The following is a 27,627-nucleotide window of genomic DNA, read 5'->3' as shown; positions in this document are numbered from 1 at the left end:
TGTTATTGGAGCCTATTTTTCGCTGATATGTTTACAGGTCACTATTGTTGCCTGTATTGCGATGTGTCAAACATTTCCTTGTTTACTGAAACTGTTAATTGCAAGATATCTTTTGCGAAGCGAAGTAACAACACCACTCTTGCTTGGCGATGAATATTCTGATGAAACCGCTCGCCTCGCTATAAGTGCACAAAACAAGTGGCCTCGTTTATTAGGCATTGTTAAAAAAGTCAAAAGTGTTGTAAAAGGAGCTTTGCCTGGCAGTAGCGTTGTTCGATTAATTTTGTTGCTGCAGTAGGCTATTCTAATATAAATATGAACAACATGTAACGCTGGATACTGGGTACGAAATGCGTTCTTTTCTAGCATAAGAGTCAACCTACTTAACATTTTATTAGTGCGGCCCGCCACAGCTCTCCTTAATGCCAAAGTGGCCCGCATGCAAAAAAGGTTGGTGACCACTGAATTACATCATCGGAAGGAAGTGACTGTGGCAAAGATATTAGAGACCATTAAAAGTTCTACTTAAAGTCTTTCAGTATTCTACTGGTCATTATTCTTCACTAGCTATTTTAAACCGCTTCAAACAGTTTTCTTACAAACCGGACAAAGTTTGATAAAATGAAGAAAACGTATTGTAGGCTACTGTAGTGAAATGAAGAGGCTTAGATATTTTCAAAGGTTTTGTGAAAAAGGCGCTTTTCCTTTTATTGCAAAAACTGATAAATTATGTTTAAAAAAAACGTTGAAATCAATTGTATGATACACAGTAGTTTCGAGAGAATTCGGTTTTTGTACCACAGACATGCAAGGCGCAATACTACAACAGGGTTGAGCATTAACCTATACTGTAACAATATATAGGAATACGAAAATATTTATAAGAAATACAATAAATTTCGACTCCTTCAACATTGTTAGTTAACTGGCTAAACAACGAGAAAAGCAGAGCGATTAAAAAACCAGCAATGTGGTAAACAGACAGACGAAAAATATTTGCGAAACAATTTCAGAGAAAATTTTTTCTTGGAATCTTTGCATCGGAAACTTGGACACTTCCGGTGTAGGCAAAACTTAAACAATTTAGTTAGGCTACTTTATAGCTGACGTTCTTTCTTAAATAATGCTATTAACTATATTCTAAATTATAGTAAGAGTGGTCCATCTTGTTTTTAAGATTTTTTTCAAATTATTGTTTTTGCTAAATCATGGACAATCAAAGAGATGGATGGAAAAACAAAGACAATCTTTCCCAGGTCGAATTTTCTTGGAACAATATTGTCTGCAGGCTTCAAATAAAAGATAGAATCTTGTCCATCAACGAAAAGTTAGCAAGTGGTCAACAGTTTCCCAAGTTTGAAAAGCGGATCGAGCTTATAAATGTGATTTCAACAAGTTGTCGATCAGGTGAAAGGCTACATAATGATTCCAGTTTGCAGAAGAAGGTTTTTAGATCTCGCGAGCAGAAAACAGAATCAATGTGCTTCTGTCTGACAATAAATTATTGGCAAAAAACAGAAAAACATTGTCGGAGGCATAAGGTTCTTACACTTCAAACGCAAAATGAAGAAGGCAGTTCAGGTTGGCAACAATTGATTTCATATGAACTCAATGAGGCCTTGAAACATTACGGCTATGTCAGGCCACACAGATTACTCGTGTTCGTGAATCCTTGCTCAGGAAAAAAGAAAGCCAAATTTGTTTACAAGAAAATAGTATTACCTCTGTTCAAATTAGCTGGAATTGAAGATTGTATGTAACACTATGATTGTAACAGAATATAGAAATCACGCAAAAGAATACATAGAGTCAAATGACTTATCAGAATTCGATGGAGTTGTAGCAGTCGGAGGAGATGGGACATTTAACGAGATTGCAAACGGAGTTTTGATTGCAGAACAGCGGAAACAAGGAATTGAAATGGATGAAAAAGGAGCTCTTGATGTCCCGGTTCAGTTTGTTAAAGCCCCAATTAAGGTGGGAATAATACCTGCTGGCTCAGGACACAGCATAAGCTGCACCACACAAGGCACAAGTGATCCTGAAACATCTGTTTTGCAGATTATTTGCGGTGAAAATCACCCCATGGACGTCTTATCAACGTTTGGAAAAGATGGAAAATTTATCGGATTTAGCTTCGGCTCGGCAAGTTCGGGTTTTGCAACTTTTTTTTTAAAGTTTAGCGAAAGATGTCGATTCCTTGGCTCAATGCGGTATCCCTTTGCACAGACATACGGACTCATGAAACACCCTCAATTTCCTCTCGAAGTATCATACATCCTAAGCTCACCAGCCAACCCGATAGATGTGGCAGCTAGTCAATCCAGGTGTACATATCCCTGCGAGATTTGTTTGGGTGCTCACTTGCAAAGCAAAAACGAACCGTTGGTTTCAAAAGAAATAAATACGGTCACCACAACGGGGTCAACAAACACCACAGACTCAATTGAAAAATGTGCAACGCAAGTCGACGACTCGTCAACAAACGATAACTCTTGGAAGGTAGGTCCTCCAGTTGCATTTTTTTTAATCCAGCAAGTTGTAACAAGCTGTAAGTTTGCAAAAATTATAATAGAATGCTGATTCAATTAGTCCAAGTTCTAATTCAAGCTTGATAGCCTACTAAGTTTTACTAATAAATTAATGAATTCAAGGTTGAAAGGAAATCACATGTTGCCAATACCGGAAGTGTGGTTTATTTACATTCAGTGTCAATGCATCAAAAAAGTATTTGTTGCAATATTGAAGAATTATCTATTATTACAGACAAACATAGAAAAAGAAGAAAACATTTTAATAATGCAAAATAACATAAACCAAATAGGATTCAAATTTGTCAGGAAAAAAATAAACCAAATAGGATTTTGACTGGGCAGGACAAATTGCTAATCTACCTTAGCCCCAAATAGAAGTCACCAAGTCTTCCACCCACAAATTGCGTGACAGGAAGATTGCCCGTCGGATAATTGCCCGCGGGAAAATTGCCGTCGAGAAAATTGCCACCCGAAAAATTGTCCGTCTTTGAGTAAGAACTAGCTGCGAAAAAAATCCAGCTGTGAGTCTGTATTGAACCATTGTTCCTCAAATAGTCTAAACTTAGCACCCTTGCAACCAGATTGGTGCGACGAGATTTAATTATCACGTTTTGACACTGATCTTTGTCATGTATTAAGCGAAATTCATGAAGTAGCCTACTTTAATCTGTAGCAAACTTGAAAATGTACATTAGGTAATTCGCAGTAATAAAGGCACATCACATCATCAATTTATCATTTAGACATTGAAAGTAGCAACAACTTTCATGCGGGAATGACAAGTATGGAGAAGGTTTAATTGATATCAGAAATTTACACGATAAGGCTACTATTGTTGCTCACGGAATCTGAAAGAAGACTGTCCTCAGAACTCGGTGTAAAGCTGTATACTTTTGTCGGTATGAGATAGAGAGTTGATATTTATATTCCCCAGAAGCATTTTTTCATTTAGTTTGGCATTTGCAGAAATTTATCACGCCTTTTATCACCGCTGGGTGCTAAGTTTAAACTATTAGAGGAACAATGGTTCAATACAGACTCACAGCTGGACTTTTTTCACAGCTATTTCTTACTCAAAGACGGGCAATTTTCCGGTTGGCAATTTTCTCGCCGGCAATGTTCCCACTCGGGCAATTTTATGGCGGGCAATATTCCCACACGGGCAATTTTCCGGCGGGCAATTTTCCTAATGCCAACAAATTGCATTGCAGTTGTAACAATCTGCCCCGTTATCTCAGTTGGTTAAGCGCTTGACTTTCTACACGATGGAACGTCAAGATCAAGCGACGATGGTTTGACTCTCGGGGTGTGCGCTCGAGCATCGCATTTCAGATTACTTTCTATTCAGCGGCACCTAGTGAATAGAATAATTCACAGACAACAACACTTCAACAACAAGCGGAAACTTTACCCCAGCCAATCGTGATAATCGGGCCTGCGTCGGTGGTTCAAAGCATCTACAAGTTTGCGAAACTGCCAGGAATAATTTTTAAAAGAAGATTTCTTAGTCTGAGGATATTCAGCAAACCAACCACTAATTATATCTACTTATATTTGCAGTAAATTATAAGCTACTTTAACTTTGTGTAAAGTTACAATACAAATCAGAGCTTTTGATAATGATAATAATCATGTTTTATTTTGTGCCTATTATAACAACATACAATACACTGCGGTTACATATGCAACGCAACAGACGATTGGCAGCAAGGAAGACAAATATAGTCACTGCGTCAAAAGCTCCCATTATCTTGGCATATCATCAAGTAGCCTACCTTGGTTTGGTTGGTTGGCTTGGTTGGTTTTTGAATCTTTATCCTCGGACTGACAAAGCCCTTGATTGGTTATTCCTGGTAGTTTCGCATGCTTGTAGAGGCTCTTGACGCTGGGCCGGTTACCGAGATTGACAGAGTGAAGTTTTCGATTGTTGAAGTCTTGTTGCCGGGAAATTATTCCATTCACTAAGTGCCGCTGAATGGAGAGCAGTCCTGAAAGTGCGTTGCTTAAGTGCACACCCCGAGAGTCAAACTTGCGCCGCGTGATCTTGAGCCGGGCGCATAACTACTGAACTAACGGGCGGACTTGCCGAGATACAGCTGCCTGCTCGAAAGCGGATTCGAACTGACGACTTTTCGAACATTGTACAAACCTTTTTACCATTTTATACACAGCCGACAATTAAATTCAAATTTACACTTTAATTTATTCACTTCTACTGGCCGTTGTACTTTGCAGGTGCTCAGAGGAAAATTTTTGATTGCAAATGTGCACAGAAATGCTCTCAGATATGACGACTCTCCGTGTGGTGTCACACCATCTACGCATCTCGCCGACGGAACAGCCGATCTTCTCTTGGTAAAGTCAACAAAAAGGTTGAACTTCCTTAAGTATTTGCTTACCTTAAGAAACGACGAAGACAGTTTTCGTTTTTCGTTCATTGAAGCTCACCGAGTGAAAGGATGTCGAATAAAACCACTGTCAGAATCTGGTTTAAACGTAAGTTCAAGCTCATCAGCGTCTGGTACCGACGATAGGAAACAAGATGAAACACATCAAGCCTTCTTGGTCAATGATGGAGATGTTACAGAAGAAAGCGAATTTACAATTTGGGTTCACAGAGGCTTAGTCAGTATATTTGCAAAAGGAATTGAAACAGATTAGCTAAGCTCACCGTCGATATTTCAAATAAAAAGCTTATTGCAAAAGCAGGACTCATGGAAAATACAGCTCCAAAAAGTAGACTACCACCACTTGTAACTTAATGGGTTCAATACATATAATAAGCGATAACATGATATTGATATTGTGTGATGTTGACAGAACAATTTGTGTTGAGTTTTATTTTTTAGCAAAACTGTCAAAAGACATTGAAAGTTTGTAGTAACTGCAAACAAAACGTCACTATTTCGACCTAAACTTTATCAGTTTACATTGAAGAGTTTAAAATGGTAATAAACTACAGTAGCCTACAATACAAGCCCCTGACTGAGGATGCCCGGTCACGTTTTATTACTGTTTTGGCACAGACCCGGATTTTGCCATAAACACCGGCCATTCATTATTACCAAATTTCGGATATTATGAGCAGTTTCCGTCTCTTTATACAATGAAGAGTTAATTAGTGGTACAAAACTTGAAAATTTGCGAGTAGAATGTTGCTCGATAAAGACTCTTGATCCAATTTTATGGCGCCAAAAAGAATTGGTCTATGCCTTAACTTCTTCGTTTATTTTATATGATTGTGATTAGCCAAATTTACATTTCGTTTACAATTAGACTGGTGTATAGATGTGATGTAAAAAAAATTTATGACTTGATATTGTTTGATTTAGAAACATGTTAACAATGAGTGGTTAAACTTTGCTTCACCACAACAAGGTAAATATTTGCTTCACAACTCTTGTGATTTCCTTGGTACGGTAGATTGTTTGCGTAATAATTAATTTGGTGACGTTTGTTTGCCATATGCTTACGTTTTGCATGTTGTTAAAATGACAGGTCGATTTTTTGGTTTTGCTGTTTATTTTGCCAACTCACCAAGCTATTACTTTGTTTCATACAACAAACGTTGAACGTTTTCACGCCATATATTACACATCGATACAGCTTCCAAATGTAAATAAAGATGATTGTACAAAGCCTATCTTTCTAAACTGGTACGATTGATAGTTTCAGGCAATAATGAAATAGAGTGAAACCTTTCCTAACTCGACACTTGAAGACGGACGGGAAAATTATTAGCCTTCTGTCGGGACCAGGGAAGAAGTGTCGAGTTACGCAAACGTCAAGCTAGCTGATGTCGAGTTGGACGGATTTTAATGAAGAAGATAAATAAATTAAGTAAATTTCTATGCTAAAAGACATTTCTGTTTTAGCTTTTCTCTTCGGACACGTTGCAATACAACTGTACTGTATAGGTTACGATCAGCATGCACTCATTCTTCTTTTTCCACTATCTCAATTTGTTGTGAAAGTCAATTTACTTGATCGTAAAAATGAACTTGCACCTTAAAAAAAAGAAAATAGCTTACCAATATTTAACGTAAAGCAACACAAATACAATGTTATTAAAATCTACAATTTAATGAAATTTTTGATTCTGCTCTGACGGTTGAAGCAAGGAATGCAAAGTCTTACTTCAGTTCCGATTTTACTTTCTTTCACTAGATACTAGAAAAAAGATAATGACTAGCTTGCGCGTAAGGTAACAAGAAAGATTTTGAGAGTACCACTTCGGCAAAAAACGAAGTTCTCAACAACCGACACATTTCCATAAAAAAACTCTTTGAAGTAAAAGAAGTTATACTTACTTTTATTTCAAAACAGCCTTTACACAAAGTGAAACTAATCTGCCAAAAAGTGGACTTCGTTTTAAGACGTTTCTAAAACAGCAAGGCCTTGACCTAAGGTAGCCTACTTATTAACTGCAATGATATTTATTGCTTTGTTGCCTTGTTTTGTCAATATTTTTGGAAGACTGCATTTTGTTTAGCCTACTTCCAGAATATTTATGGGCCAACCAACTAGACACAGGTGTTCAAGGATTGGTTAGGGTTGGTTAACATTGGTGAGACGGAGCCACTAAAAACAATTGCTACAAAAACAATACTGCAGTAAATCTTGTTGAATTTGTAAAGAATGAATACACTTAAACAATGAAATCAATAAAAGCAACTTCTAGTATCTTCAGTTAGATACAATGGTCTTAACCTGGATTCGACTGTGCCAATTTAAGGGTTCGACAAAAGCGTTTTGAAGTTAGTCTGACAGCTTGCTTGCAACTAAATACTGTGCAACTAACGAATGGACCATACAAGGCTACAGATTTAATTTATTTTAGCCAAGTCCAGATGAAGAATCGACAGGTAAATCAGAGTAGGCTTAGGGTACAAATTAAAACCTAGGCGTCGATTAAATAAACCAAGCTTAATTTTTGTCATCATGTAGGCCTACCGTAGTAATAATTTTGCATATCTTAAATAAATGCAAATTGTTCATTACAGTTTTATTGTCATTCGACGAAAACTTGAGAAATATTGTTGGGATTTGAATGCTTAAAAAGGTTAAAAACTACTGAGTTACAGTCAGGGCTGTGGAGTTAGTACTGCTAGAGTAAGTAAGATTTTGGCTTGTCTGGAGTTTAAAAAAACGCTGACTTCGACTCAGACGTGATAAAAAACGATGAACAATAAAAGTTTTGTTTGCAATGCATTTTTCAAAATATTGTTTCTTGTTTTCTCTATTGCGCTCCAAACCTTTACCAAAAAATAAAAGTGTTGGTTCTTGTCAGTTTTGTGAAAGTCGATGTTTTAATTTTGGTTACGAATGTAGTTAAATTAATTTTTAAACAAATGAAAAAAGACAAAATTTCAGAAAAATCTGGCAACCCTCTAAAATCTGACAATGCTTAAGCCGGAGTCGGCCAGTTATAAACCGAGAAGTCGGAGTCGTATATTTTTCGGCCGACTCCACAGCCTTAGTTAGAATATCAATAGACGAGAAAAAGGTTAATTATTATCATTAATCTCACGGCCATAACTTATTTGCATTCTCTCCATCACATAAATCGTTATTAATCTCACGATTATAATTCTTCATTAATCTCACAATCCACACCAGCTTTAGGAGAATGAATCAAAATCTTTCAACATAAAATAAAAGTGAAAAGTTTTTCTCAAATGAAAGGAATCAAATCGAAGTAAATTTAGTGTCATTTAGATTTGTGATTTCAACCGAGTAAAACGTTTAATCAGCATTTACTAGCTGTTTTAGGGTTCACTTACGAAAACAGGTTAATTCAACACAACAAACAGAATGAATGTTATAACAATTTTCCAAATTTACAATTTTTAATTAAAATTTTTTTTAGTCTTTGCTATTCGTTGTCTGTAAAAGAGTAAATACAATACTGTGCAAGGTAGCGTATATATTTTTTGCATTCATTCAATAAAAGATGAATCATACGTGCTCAATTTAGGTACAACAAAACACGTGGCGTTTGAATGCTTCTGCTCCCTTTTGTAGCCCCCATTCAGGGCCACCTCCAAAAGAGGAATGCATTTTTCCAGTTCTATGGTGATTCCCAACTTGAACCCATTCGTTGTGAGAATCGCTATAAACAAAAGTTTGTAAGTTTTTTTAAAGTAAGGGGGGTTCCCATACTTGAATTCTGGTGTTGGATGATGAAAAGATAACGCTCTCATAATACTATGATTTTGACACTAACGAGAGCAGAGTGACCACTTTCTTTCAACATCACTTTCCAATTTACTCTCTTCTGGGTAGAAGTATTTTTCAGCATCCAGCTGAAGTCGGGAATTAAACCAGGATCCACTGTTTGTAATGCGGCATCCTCTCCGATGTGCCACGGCACCACATAAGAGGATGACGTTTATTTGTACACTGCGTAGACATTTTAGCCATTTATAAAAACAGAACATAGAAATGTTAAAAGTTAAAAACTGAAAAGAAAAATTATTCTCCGAGAAACTCAACTCACTACAAAATCGAAGCAAAAAAATTGAGCCAAACTAAAAATCAATTTGGAAATGTTATATTTGAAGTGTTTTTGTTTTAAACGCCCATATGCTTTTATATTGATAAGATATTGTTGTGACAATGCTTAATTTTATTTACGACCGTACTTTGCTACTAGAAACGGTTTCATTGGCAGTATTAATTTCTAGAACAATAAGTTGATCAGCGACAGAGTTTAGACTGAGCATAGCATACAATAAAAAGAAAAAAAAGGAAACCTGACTGGAGACCACGAATCGCCATTTTGGATTCCAATGACGGCAGGAACATCACCATTTCGGAAGATTTGCGCTCGAGAGCAAAGTTTTAAACCCTTGATTTCGCAATATGCTTTGGCAAGGGGCCAGGTAATTTCAGTCGGTGGAAGTTGATAGTGCTGAAAAGCTGCGAATTAGAATTTTCAGACACAAACAAATTATTATCAAATGCAGCATACACATAATAGCTATATGAGCGTTAAACAAATGACAAATCAACAACTTTTGAATAATATTTAACAGTTGGATTATTATTTTTGTACTTGTAATAAAACCAAATACCTTTAGCCTATTGGTTTAAAAACGTTCAAAAAAGGAAAAGGTTAATTATTATCATTCATCTCACGACCATAACTTATTTGCATTCCCTCCATCACATGAATCGTTATTAATCCCACAATACACACCAGTTTAGGAGAATGAATAAAAATCTTTCTAACATAAAGTCAAAGTGAAAAGCTTTTCTCGAATGAAATTAATCAAATCAAAGTAAATTTAGTGTCATTTAGATCTGAGATTTCAACTGAGTAAAATGTTTAATTAGCATTTACTAGCTCAAATTTAAATGTTTGAGGATTCACTTACGAAAACAGGTTAATTTAACACAACAAACAGAATGAATGTTATCACAATTTTCCAGATTTACAATTTTTAATTACAAGTTTTTTATTCTTTGCTATTCGTTGTCTGTTAAAGAGTAAACACATTTTCTGTGCAAGGTAGCGTATATGTTTTTTCTTCTAAAACAATGAAAACTATTAATACTACAAAAAGTGCTCAATGCCAAGCAAAAAGGCAAAGCAGAGCGAATTAAATCAAATGTAGTTATTACTATCTGAAGCCTTTACAAATTGTTTCACCTAACGGATCATGATCCGTTAGGTGAAACAATTTGTAAAGGCTTCAGATAGTAATAACTACATTTGTTTTTTCTTCTATATATTTAATGAAAGATGATTTATTGCGTGCTCAATTTAGGTGCAACAAAACACGTGTCGTTTAAAAGCTTCCGCTCCCTGTTGTAGCCCCCATCCAGGGTGAGATCCAAAAGAGGTATGCATTTTTCCAGTTCTATGATGATTTCCAACTTGAACCCATTCGTTGTGAGAATCGCTATAAACAAAGGTTTGTTAGTTTTTTTAAAGTAAGGGGGGTCCCCATACTTGAATTCTGGTGTTGGATGGTGAAAAGATAAGGCTTTCATAATACTACGCTTTGGACACTTACAAGAGCAGAGTATGGCCACTTTCTTTCAACAATTGTCACTTTCCGATTTACTTTCTTTTGGGTATAGAGGTGTTTTTCAACAACTAACTGAAGCTGGGAATCAAACTAGGATCCAGTGTTGGGAAAGTGGGCATCTTATCCGCTGCGCCATGGCACCGCGTAAGAGGATGACGTTTATTTGTACACTGCGTAGACATTTTGGCCATTTATCAAAACAGAACATAGAAATGTTAAAAGTTAAAAACTGAAAAAAAAATATTCTCTGAGAAACTCAACTCACTACAAAATCGAAGCAAAAAAATTGAGCCAAACTAAAAATCAATTTGGAAATGTTATATTTGAAGTGTTTTTGTTTTAAACGCCCATATGCTTTTATATTGATAAGATATTGTTGTGACAATGATTAATTTTATTTACGACCGCACTATGCTACTAGAAACGGTTTCATTGGCAGTATTAATTTCTAGAACAATAAGTTGATTAGCGACAGAGTTTAGAGCAGTGGTTCCCAAAGTGGGCGCCAGCGCCCCCCTGGGGGCGTTTGCGACCATGAAGGGGGCGCTGGCTATAAAGTGGGCGATTGGGGGGCGCTGAGAGTAAATCAGGGCAGTTACAAGAAGAGGATTGCAAAGCATTTTTTGTCATGTTTCGCTTCAAAGACATACAAAAGAAGACGGTGACTATAAGAGCTTTGTGGCAGATATTGTGGCAATTATGTTGGCAATGTCGCTTCGCAGTGCCATACAAGTTAGTTGAGGTCATAACGTAACGCATGACAATTTGAAGCAATGCGATTACGCAAATCCGATCTTACAATCCGAGAATATTTTGATCTAGCGTTCGTCTTAATTTATCTTTGAAGACTGTCATCAAAGCAAAGCGCACGCTCTGAATACACGCTTATTCAAACGATTGTGCAATGAAAATGATAAAGCTTTTGAGCGTATATAGGCTACTCCACACCGAAGTACGATGGCTTTCCAAGAAAAATTGCCTTGCACGATTTTATTCCCTGTTTGAAACCATCGTAGAATTTCTAAATAGTTGTGACCCTGGCCTTGCAAATGACGTCCTGGTTGTGAGAAATGATATTGCCTACTTGTCAGGCATATTTTCCAAATTTAATGAATTAAAATTATCCCTTCAGGGTAACGAAATAAGCTCGTGTTGTATCAACGAGATTTAGCTAGACGAGAAGTTTTCCAATTCTCAAGCTTGCATCAACTTGATACGAGTGACAAAGGCATTTCTGATGTTAATGTAGAGACGTACAGCAATCATCCTCAAGAAGTACACAAAGGCATGGGAGTTCGATTCCAGAATGTATGCCTGTTAGAAATCCATGACTGGATAATCGACCCATTCTGTCATATTTCCGAACATGGAATTCTTGAGGAGGAACTGATAACATTGCAAAGCGATTTTGCACTTAAACCGAAGTTCAATATCTCGTATCAATCGTTCTGGCTACAGAACCAAATCAAAGAGAAATACCCTAGAGCTCACGTGTGGAATCGGGTCAAAGTCTTTATCATTGCCTTTCCCAGCTCATACTTGGTGAAGCGTGCTTTCACTAACAACGCGTCTGGATAACAAAAGAAACCGTCTTGACATAGTTAGACTGGGAGACTTAAGATTGTTCCTATCCAAACTGGAATGCGATATCAAGAGGCTGATGACATTGCACCAACCTCATCCGGATCATTAGAGTTGGACTTTAAGTTGTGATGAATGGAAAATAACTTTGATTTTACTTTTTTTGTCAAAGGGGGCGTTTGATACTCTGTTCGTTGTCCAGGGGGGCGCTATTAAAAAAAAGTTTGGGAAACACTGGTTTAGAGTATACAATAAACAGGAAAAAAGCAAACCTGACTGGAGTCCAAAAATCGCCATTTTGGACTCCAATGATGGCAGGAACATCACCATTTCGGAAGATTTGCGCTCGAGAGCAAAGTTTTAAACCCTTGATTTCGCAATATGCTTTGGCAAGGGGCCAGGTAATTTCAGTCGGTGGAAGTTGATAGTGCCGAAAAGCTGCGAATTAGAATTTTCAGACACAAACAAATTATTATCAAATGCAGCATACACATAATAGCTATCTGAGCGTTAAACAAATGACAAATCAACAACTTTTGAATAATATTTAACAGTTGGATTATTATTTTTGTACTTGTAATAAAACCAAATACCTTTAGCCTATTGGTTTAAAAACGTTCAAAAAAGCACAAAATTACGACACCTATCAAACCTAAGAAGCAAGTTTTTGAATTCAATATCAGAATTGTTAAAACGATTCCTAGTATTTCTTTTCTGCCAAAAAATGATATCTCAGGTTGCAGAACGACAGCTTTAACTACGGGATGGCAGGAGTTAAGCAAATTCTACATAGGTAGTGTTGGATCTAACGTAGATATTATTTAACCATTCTCTTCAGAGGAATTACAAGCTTAGGCTACCTACAGTTCAGACTATAAACTTTGCAGACTACATCCAAAATATTAAAACGTTTTTCGAAAAAAAAAAACTTGTTTTGAGAAAAATATCTTGGATTTTATTAAATTTGAAGTTACTTCTTGTAAAGAATTTCCTTTTGATTTTATTTGTAAAAACTAATTTGTCTCTAACACATTATGTAGCAAATACACAAGCGAAGTACTTGCAAGTGCACGTAGAACTTACGATTTCCAGCCAAATAAACTCTTGCTTGCAATTCTTCAACTTTCTGTCTTAAGTTATTCACGGATTCCTCCAATGCACTCACATAAGCAGAATCTCCTCTAGGTCCAGGAGGACCAATGTCTCCTTTCATCCCATCCGCTCCACGTTTTCCAGGACGAGCAACCGGAGCTGTATTGTCTCCTCTTCCATCTGCTCCGCAAGAAAGAACAACTGGTCGCTCATCAGCTGTGACGCAACAAACTAAAACGCACAAGAGCCCCAAGGTCGTACCAAACAAAAATCTAACCATCGTCTCGTTTTCAACTCGTTCTTGATAGCTACGAAAAATATGTTTGTGATGTTATGTTCTACCAAATGTGACCGCAGCTCAGCAATCTTCATTTAATCTCTGCTGAGCCATCCTCTTCTCGACTTCACTAGTTAAGAAATGCAAACATGCATGCGTGCTGAAGACGGAGCTAATTTTAGCAGCGAAGTCATTAAAAACTCAATTAATTCATTTACATCACAATGCCTATTATGACGTAAGTGGTTTTGGTGATAACCACTTAGCCAGGACAATTTCCTGTATAGGCCTAACCCGATGTCACCGCCAACCAATCAGAACATGTTCAATGTGACTACCGTCCAATTGTGACCCTTCTAGGATTCAGCCAGAGAATTGATCCTGTTTTAAACTTTGTTTGATAATTACACAAGAAAAAATAGTGACTTATGGTTTAGGTGGGAATCGAACGCACGTCATCGAAATGACTACCACTGCCTTAACTCTCTACGCCAAGCTGTGGATGGCTAGAAGTTGATTTAATTTACTTTATATAAACATTGCTTGCCCTTTTTTTGTTTTTTTTCTACAACTTCTGATTGGTTGAAACGCTGTCCCGGTAACTTCTGATTGGTTTCTTGTTTCGTTGGTTTTACAAAACTTGCTATGTTTAAGTGCCTCTACCGGTTTAGGTGCTATGATGGTGAAACGACATTGGAATCCAAAGTTGCCATATTGGCGTTTTTATCCAAATAAAAAAGATATGGGACAACTGCGTCAAACTAATTCTAACCTAGTTTAAATTCTACTCTAATTTGTGAAAACTTGGGTACCGGTAGCTCTAATTCTAGTTTAGTTTGTAAAAAATTTTATAGCTCTAATTACAATTCTAATCTAATTTTAAAAAGCTAAAAAATTCTAGTTGTCCAAGTCTGGCTGCGTGGTTTCGCCTTCCGCTCCAATTCTGGTAGATCTGAGATCGATTCCAAGATGGATGATACCAAAAGACTTTAAAACGACACCGATTGTGTTCTTTCTTGCATAACGCAGTGAGAATAAGTTGGGTAATAATGCGATCACATTGTAGCCTAAACCTGACATAAAAATGAGCCCTATCGCTAAAAGACTTAGTTAGCTGTTGTAGAGCGACAATAAATAAAACTACCGTTTGACATTATCATTAACTGTTTCAAGAAGCAGTATGCTGAAGAGACCTGTGCAACACTACAAGAGCTTAGTTTACTGTTTGCCAACTTCCTACACAACGGAAGAAGTGTTGCCTTGCACCAAAGCCATTTTATAAAGTGGTTCAATGCCCACTGACGTTAAATCAAAGTAAAAATAACTGATTTTTATCGGCTGAGTAATGCATGGAACTTTTCTACAAAAACCTGATTGCAAAGAAATAGTTGCAACTTGCAAGATTGGCTTGAAAATTTCCTCCGGAAGAGGAGTGTCAGATTAGTTGACTCAGCAGAACAGTTGACTCATCGCTAATATCTGCAGCTAATAAAATAGGCTATTATCATTGTCCTTCGAATGGAAAATATTTGAAACAATTGATATAATGGACAAACATAACAATGCAACTTCAGCGGGTTTATCATGTTTTATTACAAACAGATATAACACAATTAAAAAATCAACTCAAACGTTTTTGACACGTACGTGTGTCCTCATCAGGGATTACTCAAATCTGCAATAATATACATAAAATAAAAATTATAAGATAAATCTGACTATGCACTATAACTGTAACGACACTCCGGACTGATAAGCACAAACCTAACAAGTGATACAAGAATGATTAGGCTACGAGTATATTATACGGCGGAAACAGATCACATGAGGTGTGAAGTACAGGGATGTGACAAACAATTAGAACACACACAAAAGGAACGATGAGCCACAGGCAATTGAGAGACGATTTATTACGTTTGATTCTTTAGAGTTCCATGATCTCATGCTGAAATTCAGATCTGCCTCGAGAGATGATTTTAAATTGGTCGATCGAGACATTGTCAGTGCACGTTACACAAGAGGCGATGTGCTCTTTAATTGCACATTTGGTTATTAAAGGTTGGGTTTAAGTGGTTGGGGTTAAGTTGGGTTTAAGTTATATCTCTTTATAATAAAACATGTTAAACCCGCAAAGGTTGCTTTGTTTCGTTTGTCTATGGTTCAACAAAGCAAACTCTCTACCAAAGCTTTGTAATTGATATAGCCTAATGTAAAATAATGCTGCTTCAATGTGAGCTGATGAGTTTTTATTTTGACAAAATGATGCGTAATTAACAAGACTTCTGTGAAATCTTGGAACCAACCCTCGCAAGCTTTTCGTGTGACCTTTTGTACTTACATAACTTTACTATTTGGTGAAGACATGTAGCCTACTGACGAAGCCACACAGGTGTGACGAAAGCTTTCAGACAAACTTGCTTTTATCGATTTAGTGTGATACTCTGTGCTTTTTTTCTATATTTTGTCGCACCGCACAGCAGCCGAGAGAAAGGAACTGGCCACACTATTCTCGTTAGTGCCGAAGGCTTAGTATAATGAGAACCTTATCTTCTCATCCCCCGATGCTTTGATTCAAGTATGGGACTCACCTTTACCTTTAATGGTATAGTGCAGGGATGTCCAACCTGCCGCCCGCGAGCCGCACTGCGGCCCACCTGAGATTTTTGTGCGCCCTCTAGTCATTTTCACTCCAAGTTGTAGCCTATTTTGAACTTCATGGAGAAAAAGAAACAAAATTTAAACTTTATAGAAAATGAAGAATGGTTGAATGATTTGTCTTTCTTAGTTGACCTCACAGAAGTGCTAGCTGAGCTCAATTTGCATTTACAAGAGAAAGGTCAGTTGTGTAGTTGAATGCTCGAGTGAATAAGTAGCTTCACCAGGAAATTAAAACTTTTCATAGCACAACTGAAAGCTGACGAAATTGTACATTTTCGTAGTCTATCTGAAAGAGCTCAAGACAGATCTGTAAACTATGAAAAGTATGCTAAGTTATGTGAAGATTTGCTTGAAAAATTTACAGTCAGATTGTCTGACTTCAAAAAGATTGAAATTGAATTAAAATTATTCAGTGTTATAAAGCGCCACCCGCAGACCCATTTTCATTCCAGTGTGATAAAGCGCCACTAGAATTCCAACTCGAACTGATTGAACTGCGAAGTCGAGAAAGTTTGAAAACTTTCTACAGAGAACACACTCTTCCTTTCTTTACAAAGAATTACATTCATGTAATGAATTTATTAAATTAGTTAATTTGTCCAGAAAATTATTGTTTATGTGGGGCAACTCATATTGTTGCGGGCAGTTATTTTTATCCATGAAAAACATCAAAACTGCAAAAAGAAACAGACTGACCGACAAACACTTAGTAAATATCCTAAGAATCAAAACAACGTCCTTTAATGCAAATGTTGATAACCTTTTAGCTGGAAAACAATGTCAAAAATCTCATTGACTTTGTATTGCAGAAATAAATTTTTGTTTCTTTCTATGTGTGTGTTATTTGTTCCTATTTTCAAAGATGAAATTAATGGTTTTAATTGTTTGTTTATGTACCTATTTTTCTTGAAATTTAATAGGTCCTGCGGCCCATTGATTTATTTCAAATGACAATGCGCCCCACTATAATAAAAGGTTAGACATCCCTGGTATAGTGGTATACATAATCTTTATTCTAAGGATAAACTGTAGCAATTGCAAATAACTGCTGAATGCAGCAAGCAGAGCTGAAACAATTACATAAAAATTAACAGTTTCATGTTAGATAGGCTACCAATTATCAGGTGAAACACTTATTCAAATAGAACATGGTATTCAGGAAATGATATTCTTAACGAAATGGTGCAGTATTCTTATTCAGAAAGAACAATGATATACATAGCTTACATATAACTGCAGACAGTGACACACTGTTTCGATCTAAAGGCCTTATCAGTGCAGTAGATACACTGTGAATGGCATTCATAACAATTATTACACAATATGTTAAATCATCACCACACACTTTGATCAAAACATTGCTGTTCTGTCAAGGTCACAATATTGTTCCCTGTCCTTCTTCGATCACAAAACGTAATAAAACGTTTTTGCAAAAGCGATGTTTATCAGCTACTCCAGCACTCATGGGTAATACTTGGTTAAATAGCGCTTAGGTTTCGACCTTTGACCTCTGAATAACACCCACAAACCTGCTGGAGCACGTCGCAATGATGTGATGCGACGAATGCGTGGAAAGAAAACAATCGTAAAGTACACATAGAAAAGAATCATAGCGCTGGCCAGGTGACAAACGGTTTTAACGAGAATCCGAATCTCTTGGTTATCGTAATGCTGCTGCTTCGGAACAAATGCTAATCGAAGCTTCAGCTCTTCAAGACCACACCACAACGCTTTGTGGAATTCTCTGCCATAAACGAAGCATGCACCAAGCAAACTATAGCACCCACATTCCAATAGCACAGCAACGTCAGAATTACGACACAAAGCAACCGCTTTTGAAGCATTCTCTTGCGCCTCTGGTAATCTTTCAAGTAACAAGAGAGAGCTTCCAATGCCGCGATAACAGTCTGCAACCATTGGAGCAAAATCCACAAGGTTTCTGAAAAGCAAGGCATTCTGATACGACTTTATAGCATTCACCAGCATTCCATAATGGCGCTCACATTCTCCAATATAGTAAAATGTACAATGTAAATGAACATATCGCCAAGGAAGATCTATATTGAGCCATTTAAACCTTGCAATGACTTGTCTTGACAATTTCATCGCTTTTGCGTATTGTTGAGTGGTCAGGAAGCACTCGGTTTTGATTTGATCGACATGAAGTTTCAACTCAACGTCACATACCGCCTCTTCATTAACATCAGAAAGTAACTCTAAAGCTTTCTCTCCTTCACCATTTCTCTTATAGATCAACGCTACTTCTGCTGCAAACTTTAACTTCTCTTCTTTGGTTGCAACTTCTCCAAGTTTTAAAAATTTGTTCCATTCGCGAAGCATTTCATTTCGGCAATCAAGGTACGAAATAATATTCAGTCTATCCCAAATTGAACACTTCTCATATCGGAAATTCATCAGATCGTCTTTTTCCAAAGCTGTTTGTAAACTGGTTACTGTTGCAAAATAATCAACAAGTGATTGCTGTCCCACCAACTTCATCAGTTGTTGCGGGGTTTGCATGTCATCAAATCTGAAATTTCTTTCTCCGACCAGATCGTCTTGCCCCTTGCATGATAAATAAACTTTCAACCGCGTCTCACAGGCTAATGCAATTGCATTTAAAAGGCTTTCAGAGGTGTGTTCGTTGATGATCCTTCTTTCCCTTAAACAGTCAATTATATCAAAACACGATGTTTTGTCCACACCATGCAGCCTACCTAAAGCCGGGATGAAAATGGTAGTTGTGCGGTAAATTACGCGTTTGATGTCACAATGGCGGGAAAACTTTAAGTTTGTTAGGTTATTGACTGCATCAAATAGCTTTAAATTCCGTTTGATCTGTTGCGTAACTTGCTCCTGGATAAACTTTTTCTGCACGTTCAAAGTTTCACGGACTTTAGCCTGGAACTGATCAAGGATTTCTCTGCATCCGGATACAAAGCAAGTGCTTGATAACACATCAGCAAGATGATAACCATTTTTTAAGTCTGTATCTTTTTCTAGGTATGTTGCCATTTCAGAGACTGGTTTAATTAGTTCCGTTGTGTCTGGCCTACGAGCAGTTTTTCGCCTTCTTCCGAGTGGGAATTTGCAAGCGTGAAGTTGCATTCCATCAAACTTTATTCCACAGGTAGTGTGAGCGTCGTAAAACCAATTAAAACCACTCAGCAGTTCGTCGTTGAGTAATGGAATGGAGACGCTTTTGACAATAGTTTCTTTCAGATTGACGACAATAATTTGAAAAATCACAGAATACCATCGAAAGTATTCCAGTATTTTTTTGTACTTTTCTTTGTCCTTTTGAATTCCTTCTTGAAGTAAAATGCAATGCTCAAAATCAGAGTAAGGCGTTATTTCTTTTCTAGAAAGAGAACCCATTCCTGCTACGCAATAACTGCATGGGGGGTTTCCCATAATTTTAATGGCTTCTTCAGATGCACTGTGCATGACATCAGTATATTTTTTCGAAATTTTTTCTTGAAGAGCTTTTATAAGTGGCACACGTTTTTTCTCTAAATGCGCTCTTTCACCATCATCTATGTCAGAAGAAATTTTATCCAGTTTGGCGAGCGTTAAATTTGCGAAATATCTCATTGCTTGCACTTTCAAATGCACTTTTTTAGATAGAGCAATCAAATTAACTTCTTGCTTTTCAGCATTGGCCAGCCGAAGAACCAAAGAACAAAGATCTTCCAGATCTTTTTTCACTTTGTCAGAAGACTGCTTTCCAATAAGATTTTTTCTTACTATGGCAGCGTTGAGAAAAACTGCACTCTGTATTAACATACTTTATCATACTTTATCCACCACTGTACCATCCTCGTCTTGGCTCTTGGCTTTATACAAAAGTCCAAACTGATGTAAGACGTCGGCAGACTTTGTATAGAGCTCTTTCCCATCGTCGTCACATAATATTTGTAATTCTTTAGCTAATTCTATTTCTTTTCTTAGAGTACCACCCATTTCTAAAAACATAAGACTAAAGTTGTCACATGACAAGAACGTAAGCCTTTTAACCACGTAGTCTATAAGTAAGCAAAGGTCGTCGGACCACTCGGCATGAGACAACTGAGCAAGTGCTTCAACTTAGCAAGTATATTTCAGCTGCTGTCAAGTCAGCAAATGAGATTTACCAGATTCAGATAATTTTTGGAGCATGAAATTTCTCTAAGAGGTTTGGGAAACCTTTTCCTATCTTAGTCAATTTTTCAAAAATCAGATTTACAGCTCAGTGTACGTTTTCCATTGTCGTCGTTTGAGCCTTTCGAATGCTGAATTCGTCTGCTGCATTGCCGAGTAGTGAGAGCCTTGGAACGACGTTCGAAAAGGTGCCGGTTCGGCACAGGGATGGAGGAACCATTTTAAAAGTAGGTGGGCCCAAAGGCGTAGCAGTCAAAGTTAATCAAACTTCTGGGGGGCGAAGCCCCCCAGACCCCCCCCCTATAGTATTGCTGCATTCCTAATACTTGAAATCGCTTATACATTGTGTTTTCATGATTGTCTTTTGTGCCAACCAGCGAAAAATTTCCGATTTTGAGCACGATTTGGCCAAACAAATTACAAAATTGTTAAATTGCTCTATAGCGCTGTACAAAATATGGCGATGTACACACAAATAAAAAGGCAAAATACACACACAGTTACAATACCAACCTGGGAGAAATGATCTGCAGCATTATACAGTAGGCCTACGTGCATGCACTGCATAATATGTAATGATATCATTGTTTTAACATTAGAGAACAATGAGATTGATGTATAGATTACTCCACCAATCACACGCAACCACACCTACGTCACGTGCTGCCCATCAACAATGCCTCAACAGAAAAGTTTGAAGATTAGATTTCATCACTGAGCTATCAAAGATAACACAGGCCAATAAAAAAAATTTCTTTAAAATGCACTGCATGTGAGAGTCATTTTAGGGTACTTCGAGGCCTCATATTTCGAAAATGTTCTAGTTTTTGAGATAGCCTACAGCAAAAACATCGTTTTGCAATTTTGAGCCCCTATAGATTTAACGTCGTGTCGTTTATTGCATAGACAAAACTGAAAGTAATCCCAGGCACATTTCTAAGTGGTATAAACGCTATTTGGAACCAATCACGTTGATTACAACCCAAACAAACGGCTATTTAACGTTTACTGGCCTAGTAACAATCAAAATACGACGTGAAGCAAGCATTAGGATACAAGATGTAGAATATATAACTTGTGCTTTGCGTTAATTTGTTGACTTCAACAGTATCAGACTTACTAACTAAGCTACTAAGTACAAACAAAATGCATAGGCCTACATTGTTTTGCTTAACAAACTAGACGAATAAGCAAAACAAAACCATCGATAAACAAACGCAATTCTTATGGTAGGCTTACTATACTGAACAACACCCATCAAGGTATACGAAGGCCATTTATATAATTACAGAATACAAAGTTATGTTCTTCAAATTATTAGTTTCGAAAATTCGAAAAAACCAAGTGCATTTTTGGAATCAGGGGCCCTGAAATACTCTAAAATGACTCTCACCTTTTGTGCCAAAATTTTTTTTGTTGGCCTGTGTAATCAAACTAGTGTTTATTAAATGAGTGAATAGCTTTTTTTGGAACTCCTTCTCTAATTTGCCGTTTTCGCTACCTTTTCAAAGAAATTTAGCTTTCAAAAGTGGGTGGGCCAGGCCCACCTAGAAAAAAAAGTAGGTGGGCCCAGGCCCACGAGGCCCACGTGGTTCCTCCGTCCCTGGTTCGGCACCGCTCAAGAGCATGCGGCTGTGTCTTTGGAAGACACTTAAAGGCATGCCTGAAGGTGGACACAAAGATTGGCTTCCTTGCCTTCCCGTCCAATTAATCTAAATCTTCAATCACCGGGTATATAGCCTGGATACGACAAACAAACAGCCTTTGGAACAAGAATCTATCGCCCTACCTTATTAATCTATCTTACTAGCTCAACAGGTTATCGTTCAACTGCTTCTTCGTCGTATGATCTGTCTTCTTCCGGACTATATGTTTGGGCATGATGTCATCAGCCAGTCGACAGTCTCGTCGTCCAGGGCCTTCAGTCCAAGCGTTCCATGTGGTGGTTGATGGATTGGGCAGCAATAGACGACATGGTCTACTGTCTGGTCTGTGGCGCCACACTCGCATCCCTGTGAGGGAGCCAGGCCCCATCTGCACATATCTGAACGAAGGCGACCGATGCCGGTTCGTAGGCGGCTAAGCCGGACCAACGCAAATCTTGCGAGGGACATTCCCGGAGGGTGGGGATCGATGTCGGGTAGGAAATCACGGAGTCGGGAGGTGGTGTTTTTCCCCTCGATGTTCCATGTGTATTGTGTAGTTCGTCCAGTGTGCCGCACTTATTCGTTGTTGTTTTTGTTATCGTTGTATCCCCCAGACGATACCAATGGGAGAGCCAGCAAAGATAAGATAATCTTTGCTTTCATTATCTACAAGAGCGAAGATCTTCTTTTTTTATTTGGTACACGGAAGATGATATAACGGTTGATTATATGGTCCGTGTTTACAGTAAACTTTTCAGTAGCCAGTTTAGCGGCTTTTCTGCAAAATTGGGCTAGTTTTGTTTCAGACTCGAGGAAAAAATTTTGCTGTCGCGGTTTTTACGGATTGATTTCGTTTGGTTTCGTTTTATTTCAAATCAAATTTCACAAAATCGACGCCCTTCCTAGTTGAAAATTTCGTTTTTGACTTTAATTTATGCAAACGTTATAATTTATGGCTACTTTTTAGCGGCAATTGAGCTGGAAATGTAAAAAATGTTGGGCAACCTTGTTCAGCGCCACTACTCATTGAGTCTCCTACGACCTGCAAGTTAGCAGTTGTGAAGTGAGCAAGCGACAACTGAGCCAGCAACATTTCAGAAAATGGCTGAAAATTGGCAAATGATGAAATTGAGCAAGTAATAACTGAGCACGCCGAAACCTGGCATGTCACAAGTCAGTACATTCAGTTTAGCAACCGATGATCAAGCAAATCCAACGTGAGCACGTCGGCTGAATCTCATTTGCTGACTTTACAGTAGCCTAGCTGAAATGTACTTGCTGAGTTGTCGCATGCCGAGTGATCCGACGACTAACCCCTTCGTACGTGGTTAAGCTGATATGATGTTTATGCGAAGTTTAGCCAAGAAGCTTTCATGCAACTTAATGGGTAACGTAGCCCAACAGTAGCCTACCATGATTAGAAATGTCGAGATTGGCAAATTAGTGGAATACTTGGGGCTTCGTTATTGCTCTTTTTTTTTATTAAACTCATCGCATTGTAGGCTATTACAGTATTTGGGATGGAAAACAAGTGGCTCCTCGTGCCCCATCCCGTGAGTACCATCTGCACCCAAGCAGATGCCAAACGAAACTTGTCAACCAAGAGCCTCCACTCGGACGGCACAGCTGCAAGGGGCAATGGACAAGTTCAGACGCCCCACCATTCTGCAGCTTAACATAGAAGGCTAGACAACAAGCAAGATCAAAGTTGTGGAGCAGCTTGCCCATACCAACTGGGCACTCGTCATCCTCCTCCAAGAGACCCACTGCACCTCTGCAGTTAGGCTAGCTATTCTCAACTACACGCTAGCCGGGTCTACCTTAAGCAGGAAGCACGGCATTGCCACGTTTGTGCATGAGAGCCTGAAGTGGACCTTTGTCGACCAATCTCCAACTGATGCCGAAATTGAGTGGATGTGCATTTGTATCTCAGACTATAACATTGTCAACATCTACAAGCCCCCACCATCGCGAATGTTGCCACCATCCCTTCCAACGTTCCCCTTCCCCAGTCTCTACGCTGGCGACTTCAACTGCCAGCACATCGACTGGGGCTACAGCAACACAAGCAGCGACGGAGAATTGCAGGCTGACTGGGCCTCTACAAAACATCTTGCCCTCCTATTCAAGGAACCAGCCAGTTTCCACTCCGGCCGCTGGGGAACAGGGACAAACCCTGACTTGGCCTTCGCGAGTGTCGACAGCTCTCTTCCAGACAGACGTGTGCTTGAGAAGTTCCCGCGGTCCCAACACCGGCCGTCCATCATCATCGCCCCAAAACTTGTGGTTCCTGTCCCGAGTTCACCGGTGAAGCGATGGAACTTCAAAAAAGCCGATTGGAATCAATACAGCCTCCTGACCAATGAGTCTGCTGCAAAGTTACCATCGACTGAAACATGCAACGCAGACGAGGCATACCAGGACTTCTGCAATGCCATAATAACTGCGGCAAAGGTCACAATACCACGTGGACATCGAACCAGTTATACACCATGCTGGGACTCTGAGTGTGAAGCTCTCTATCGCTCATACCTAGGCGCCACAAGTGGTGCTGCTTCTAATACCGCCGCCATCAGACTACTTGAGCGGCTGGACACAAAGAAGCTTGAGCGATGGAACGAAGCTGTCCAAACCATCGACTTCTCACACTCAAGCCGCAAAGCATGGAGCATCATCAACAACCTCACTGGGCGCTCAGCAAACTCCCCTCGTCAGTGCCCCGTTTCTGCTAATGCCATCGCTTCACAGCTAGTGCAGAACAGGGTCTACAAGACAAAAGACCGCAAGGCATCCAGCCTTGTTGCCAAGGAAGTATCTGCCCTGTGGCGAGTGGAAACACCACAAGAAGAAACAATCTCTGGAGACTTTACTCCAGAGGAATTCGCCACCGCCCTCCGCCTAGTGAAACCACACAAGTCTCCAGGGCCGGATAAGATCTGCCCTGAGCTTGTGCTCCATGCTGGCCATGCCCTAAAGTCCTGGTTACGTAGATTCCTCTTTTCCTGCCTGCACCACCTCACAATCTCAAAAATCTGGAGAAGAGCTTTAGTAGTTGCGATCCCTAAGCTTCACAAGCCACCAGAGGACCCAAGGAGTTATCGTCCGATATCCCTCCTCTGTGTTCCTTTTAAGATCCTCGAAAGACTGATCTATGCCCGCGTCCACCCAATCATCGACCCGCTCCTTCCAAAAGAGCAAGCTGGGTTTCGGCGCGGAAAATCCATCGTAGATCAGGTCAAGCACTTAACCCAAGATATCGATGTTTGCTTTGAGGCAAAAAAGAAAGCCGGCGCTGTCTTTCTAGATCTCACAGCTTCCTATGACACCGTATGGCATCGCGGCCTTACTTGCAAGCTGCTTCGCCTGCTTCCTGACCGACATATGGTTCATATGATTATGGAACTTGTCAGGAATCTAAGCTTCACCCTCACCACAGGTAGCTCACGGCGAAGCAAACTGAGACGCCTGAAAAACGGCGTCCCACAGGGATCGGTCCTGGCTCCACTTCTGTTCAACATCTACACCCACGACCTGCCAACTACGGTCTCCGCAAAATACGCCTACGCGGATGACCTGGCAATTCTCCACTCCACAAAGTTGTGGGAAAATCTAGAAGACACCTTGAGCCAGGATATGAACACTTTCTCAGCTTATCTCCAGAACTGGCGACTGAAACTCAGCGAAACCAAAACTGTGGCAGCAGCTTTCCACCTCCACAATCGGGAAGCTGATCGTGAGCTACACGTCCAGAGCAACGGAAAATCTCTGTCCTTCTGCCCCGAACCAAGATGTCTTGGGATGTCACTGGACAGATCGCTCACATACCACCACCATTTGGTGTCACTGCGCAAGAAACTGACATCCCGCGCTGCACTACTCAAGCGCCAAGCACGCTCTAGCTGGGGAGGCAAGGGGTGACAGTTTGCGTATAGCAGCCTTAGCCCTTGTGTACTCTTCAGCAGAGTACTGTGCACCTGTTTGGTGCCGCAGTGCTCACTGTCATAACATCGACACTGCCATAAAAGCGCCCTGCGCACAGTGACCGGATGCCTGCGTCCCACACCATTGGACAATCTCCCCATTCTCGCTGGCATCCAACCTGCTGAGCTTCGTCGCGAAGAAGCCACTCTGTCCCTCGGTCGACGGGCACTGGAGCCCAACCACCTTCTCCACCACAAAATCTCTGCTCTCCCAAACGACCACCCCCGTCGACTGAAATCAAGACACCCATTCGTGCCAGCCGCTCAACTTCTGATCAACGTAGCTGATGTACAAGACATCTCTGCGGCTACTTAGGCGGACCATAAATGGAGTTCTGAATGGAAGTCAAGCGACACCAGACTCTATTTGTTCGTCCCCGACGCCGACAAACGCCCCATCGGCCTGACACTACCAAGACAGACATGGGTGCGCCTCAACCGTCTCCGTACGGGCGTCGTGCTTTTCCGCTCAACCATGCACCAATGGAGAATGGCCTCTTCCTCTTCCTGTGAATGTGGTGCCGAGGAACAGACCGCAGACCACATCATCAATGACTGCTCCATCTTCAAACCACCTAACGGAGTGGAAGGTCTGCGTGTCATGGATGATAAAACCAAAGACTGGCTACTCTCCAGTATCCTTCCAGTGTAGTCCGGGAACATCGTGAATCTGGGGTGGTAAAAGGATAGACCCTCGGCCCCAGAGGCTCACACGACGACGACAGTGGTTCCCAACACGTTTTTAAGGCAACCCATTTAAAAAAAAATTCAGTTCGATAAAATCTTGCGACCAAAGCAAATTGTCGTAATATTTTAAAAGTCATACAAGATTGCTTTGCAAACAAACAGCACTACAAAAGCAGTAACTTTATCCGAAAATAATATGTTTATTAAATCACTAATGAGATAGCTGTGCTCGCTAGCTGTCAGTGAGTTTTTCAAATCGAGGCGTTATTTTGCTTAGGCAATTAGGCATAGCCGCATGTCGGCTTCAACTTTCAGCCGGTTTCACTGTTTAGTTTTCAATGCACACATAGCGCTAAATCCAGACTCACAATTAGCCAAGTTGTTGTAAATGGAATCAGTTAATGAATCACTAATTTTGAAGCTGTGGGATACACTTTGTACATGGAAGCCCAAAAGTGGATGTTTGCAGAATCTTTGGGGTATTTGTCTTTGAAGGACGTAAAAGAAATACGATTTGCTGCTTCTGTTTTTGTGTCCATAAACTGGTCTACAACATGGATGGGAAGTTGAGGCAGATATTTTCCAACAAATGGACCAATTATCCAATCATTTTGGCTATTATAGGTGTTAGAGATTCTCCATAATAGTGCACAAACTTTTTGGCAAACTGTTCCAGGTGTCCAATTATGGTTTGCTTAATATTCCTTGCCACAGATATATTGCGTTTGCTGAGCAAACATATCCTAGCGTACTCATCTCTGGTAACATAACTTTTCCAGAGTAAGAGTTGTGGTAAGCAGAAACTTTTGCGACGTGACCAATCACCGTGATGCACCCGAACAACATGTTTTTATACAAATTTCAATACATGTTGCTTCGGCTATCAAAACCCTTTGCCCCCCAAAATTTCCCCGCCTCCTAAAAAGTTTTTAATCTGGCTACGTCGTTGCTTACATGTTAAAAAACTTGCTTGAAAATCAACAAGCTTATCCAAGA

General features: G+C 39.4%; 2 protein-coding genes across 3 annotated transcripts; one reads left to right on the top strand and one right to left on the bottom strand.

The window, feature by feature from the left end:
* Window positions 1–1,764: 1,764 nt before the first annotated feature.
* On the top strand, window positions 1,765–6,177 carry LOC145766051 (ceramide kinase-like). Its single transcript, XM_082577705.1, has 2 exons — window positions 1,765–2,327; window positions 4,631–6,177. Exons 1-2 carry the CDS (start codon window positions 1,765–1,767, stop codon window positions 5,193–5,195), a joined length of 1,128 nt encoding a protein of 375 aa, XP_082433831.1. The 3' UTR covers window positions 5,196–6,177.
* Window positions 6,178–8,451: 2,274 nt separating this feature from the next.
* LOC145767611 (uncharacterized) lies at window positions 8,452–13,675 on the bottom strand. 2 transcript variants are annotated; one of them, XM_082579463.1, is made up of 3 exons: window positions 13,235–13,675; window positions 9,290–9,455; window positions 8,452–8,646 (listed from the first exon to the last, which is right to left on the bottom strand). In XM_082579463.1, exons 1-3 carry the CDS (start codon window positions 13,521–13,523, stop codon window positions 8,508–8,510), a joined length of 594 nt encoding a protein of 197 aa, XP_082435589.1. In that variant the 5' UTR covers window positions 13,524–13,675; the 3' UTR covers window positions 8,452–8,507. The 2 variants fall into 2 exon arrangements, with proteins under 2 accessions (XP_082435589.1, XP_082435590.1); XM_082579464.1 differs by having other exon boundaries at window positions 9,302–9,455.
* Window positions 13,676–27,627: the final 13,952 nt, after the last annotated feature.

This window comes from Aplidium turbinatum, chromosome 3 (assembly GCF_918807975.1).
Source record: "Aplidium turbinatum chromosome 3, kaAplTurb1.1, whole genome shotgun sequence".
Taxonomy (NCBI): domain Eukaryota; kingdom Metazoa; phylum Chordata; class Ascidiacea; order Aplousobranchia; family Polyclinidae; genus Aplidium; species Aplidium turbinatum.
The sequence above is the reverse complement of the archived record's forward strand: the minus strand, read 5'-3'. Positions and strand labels throughout refer to the sequence as shown.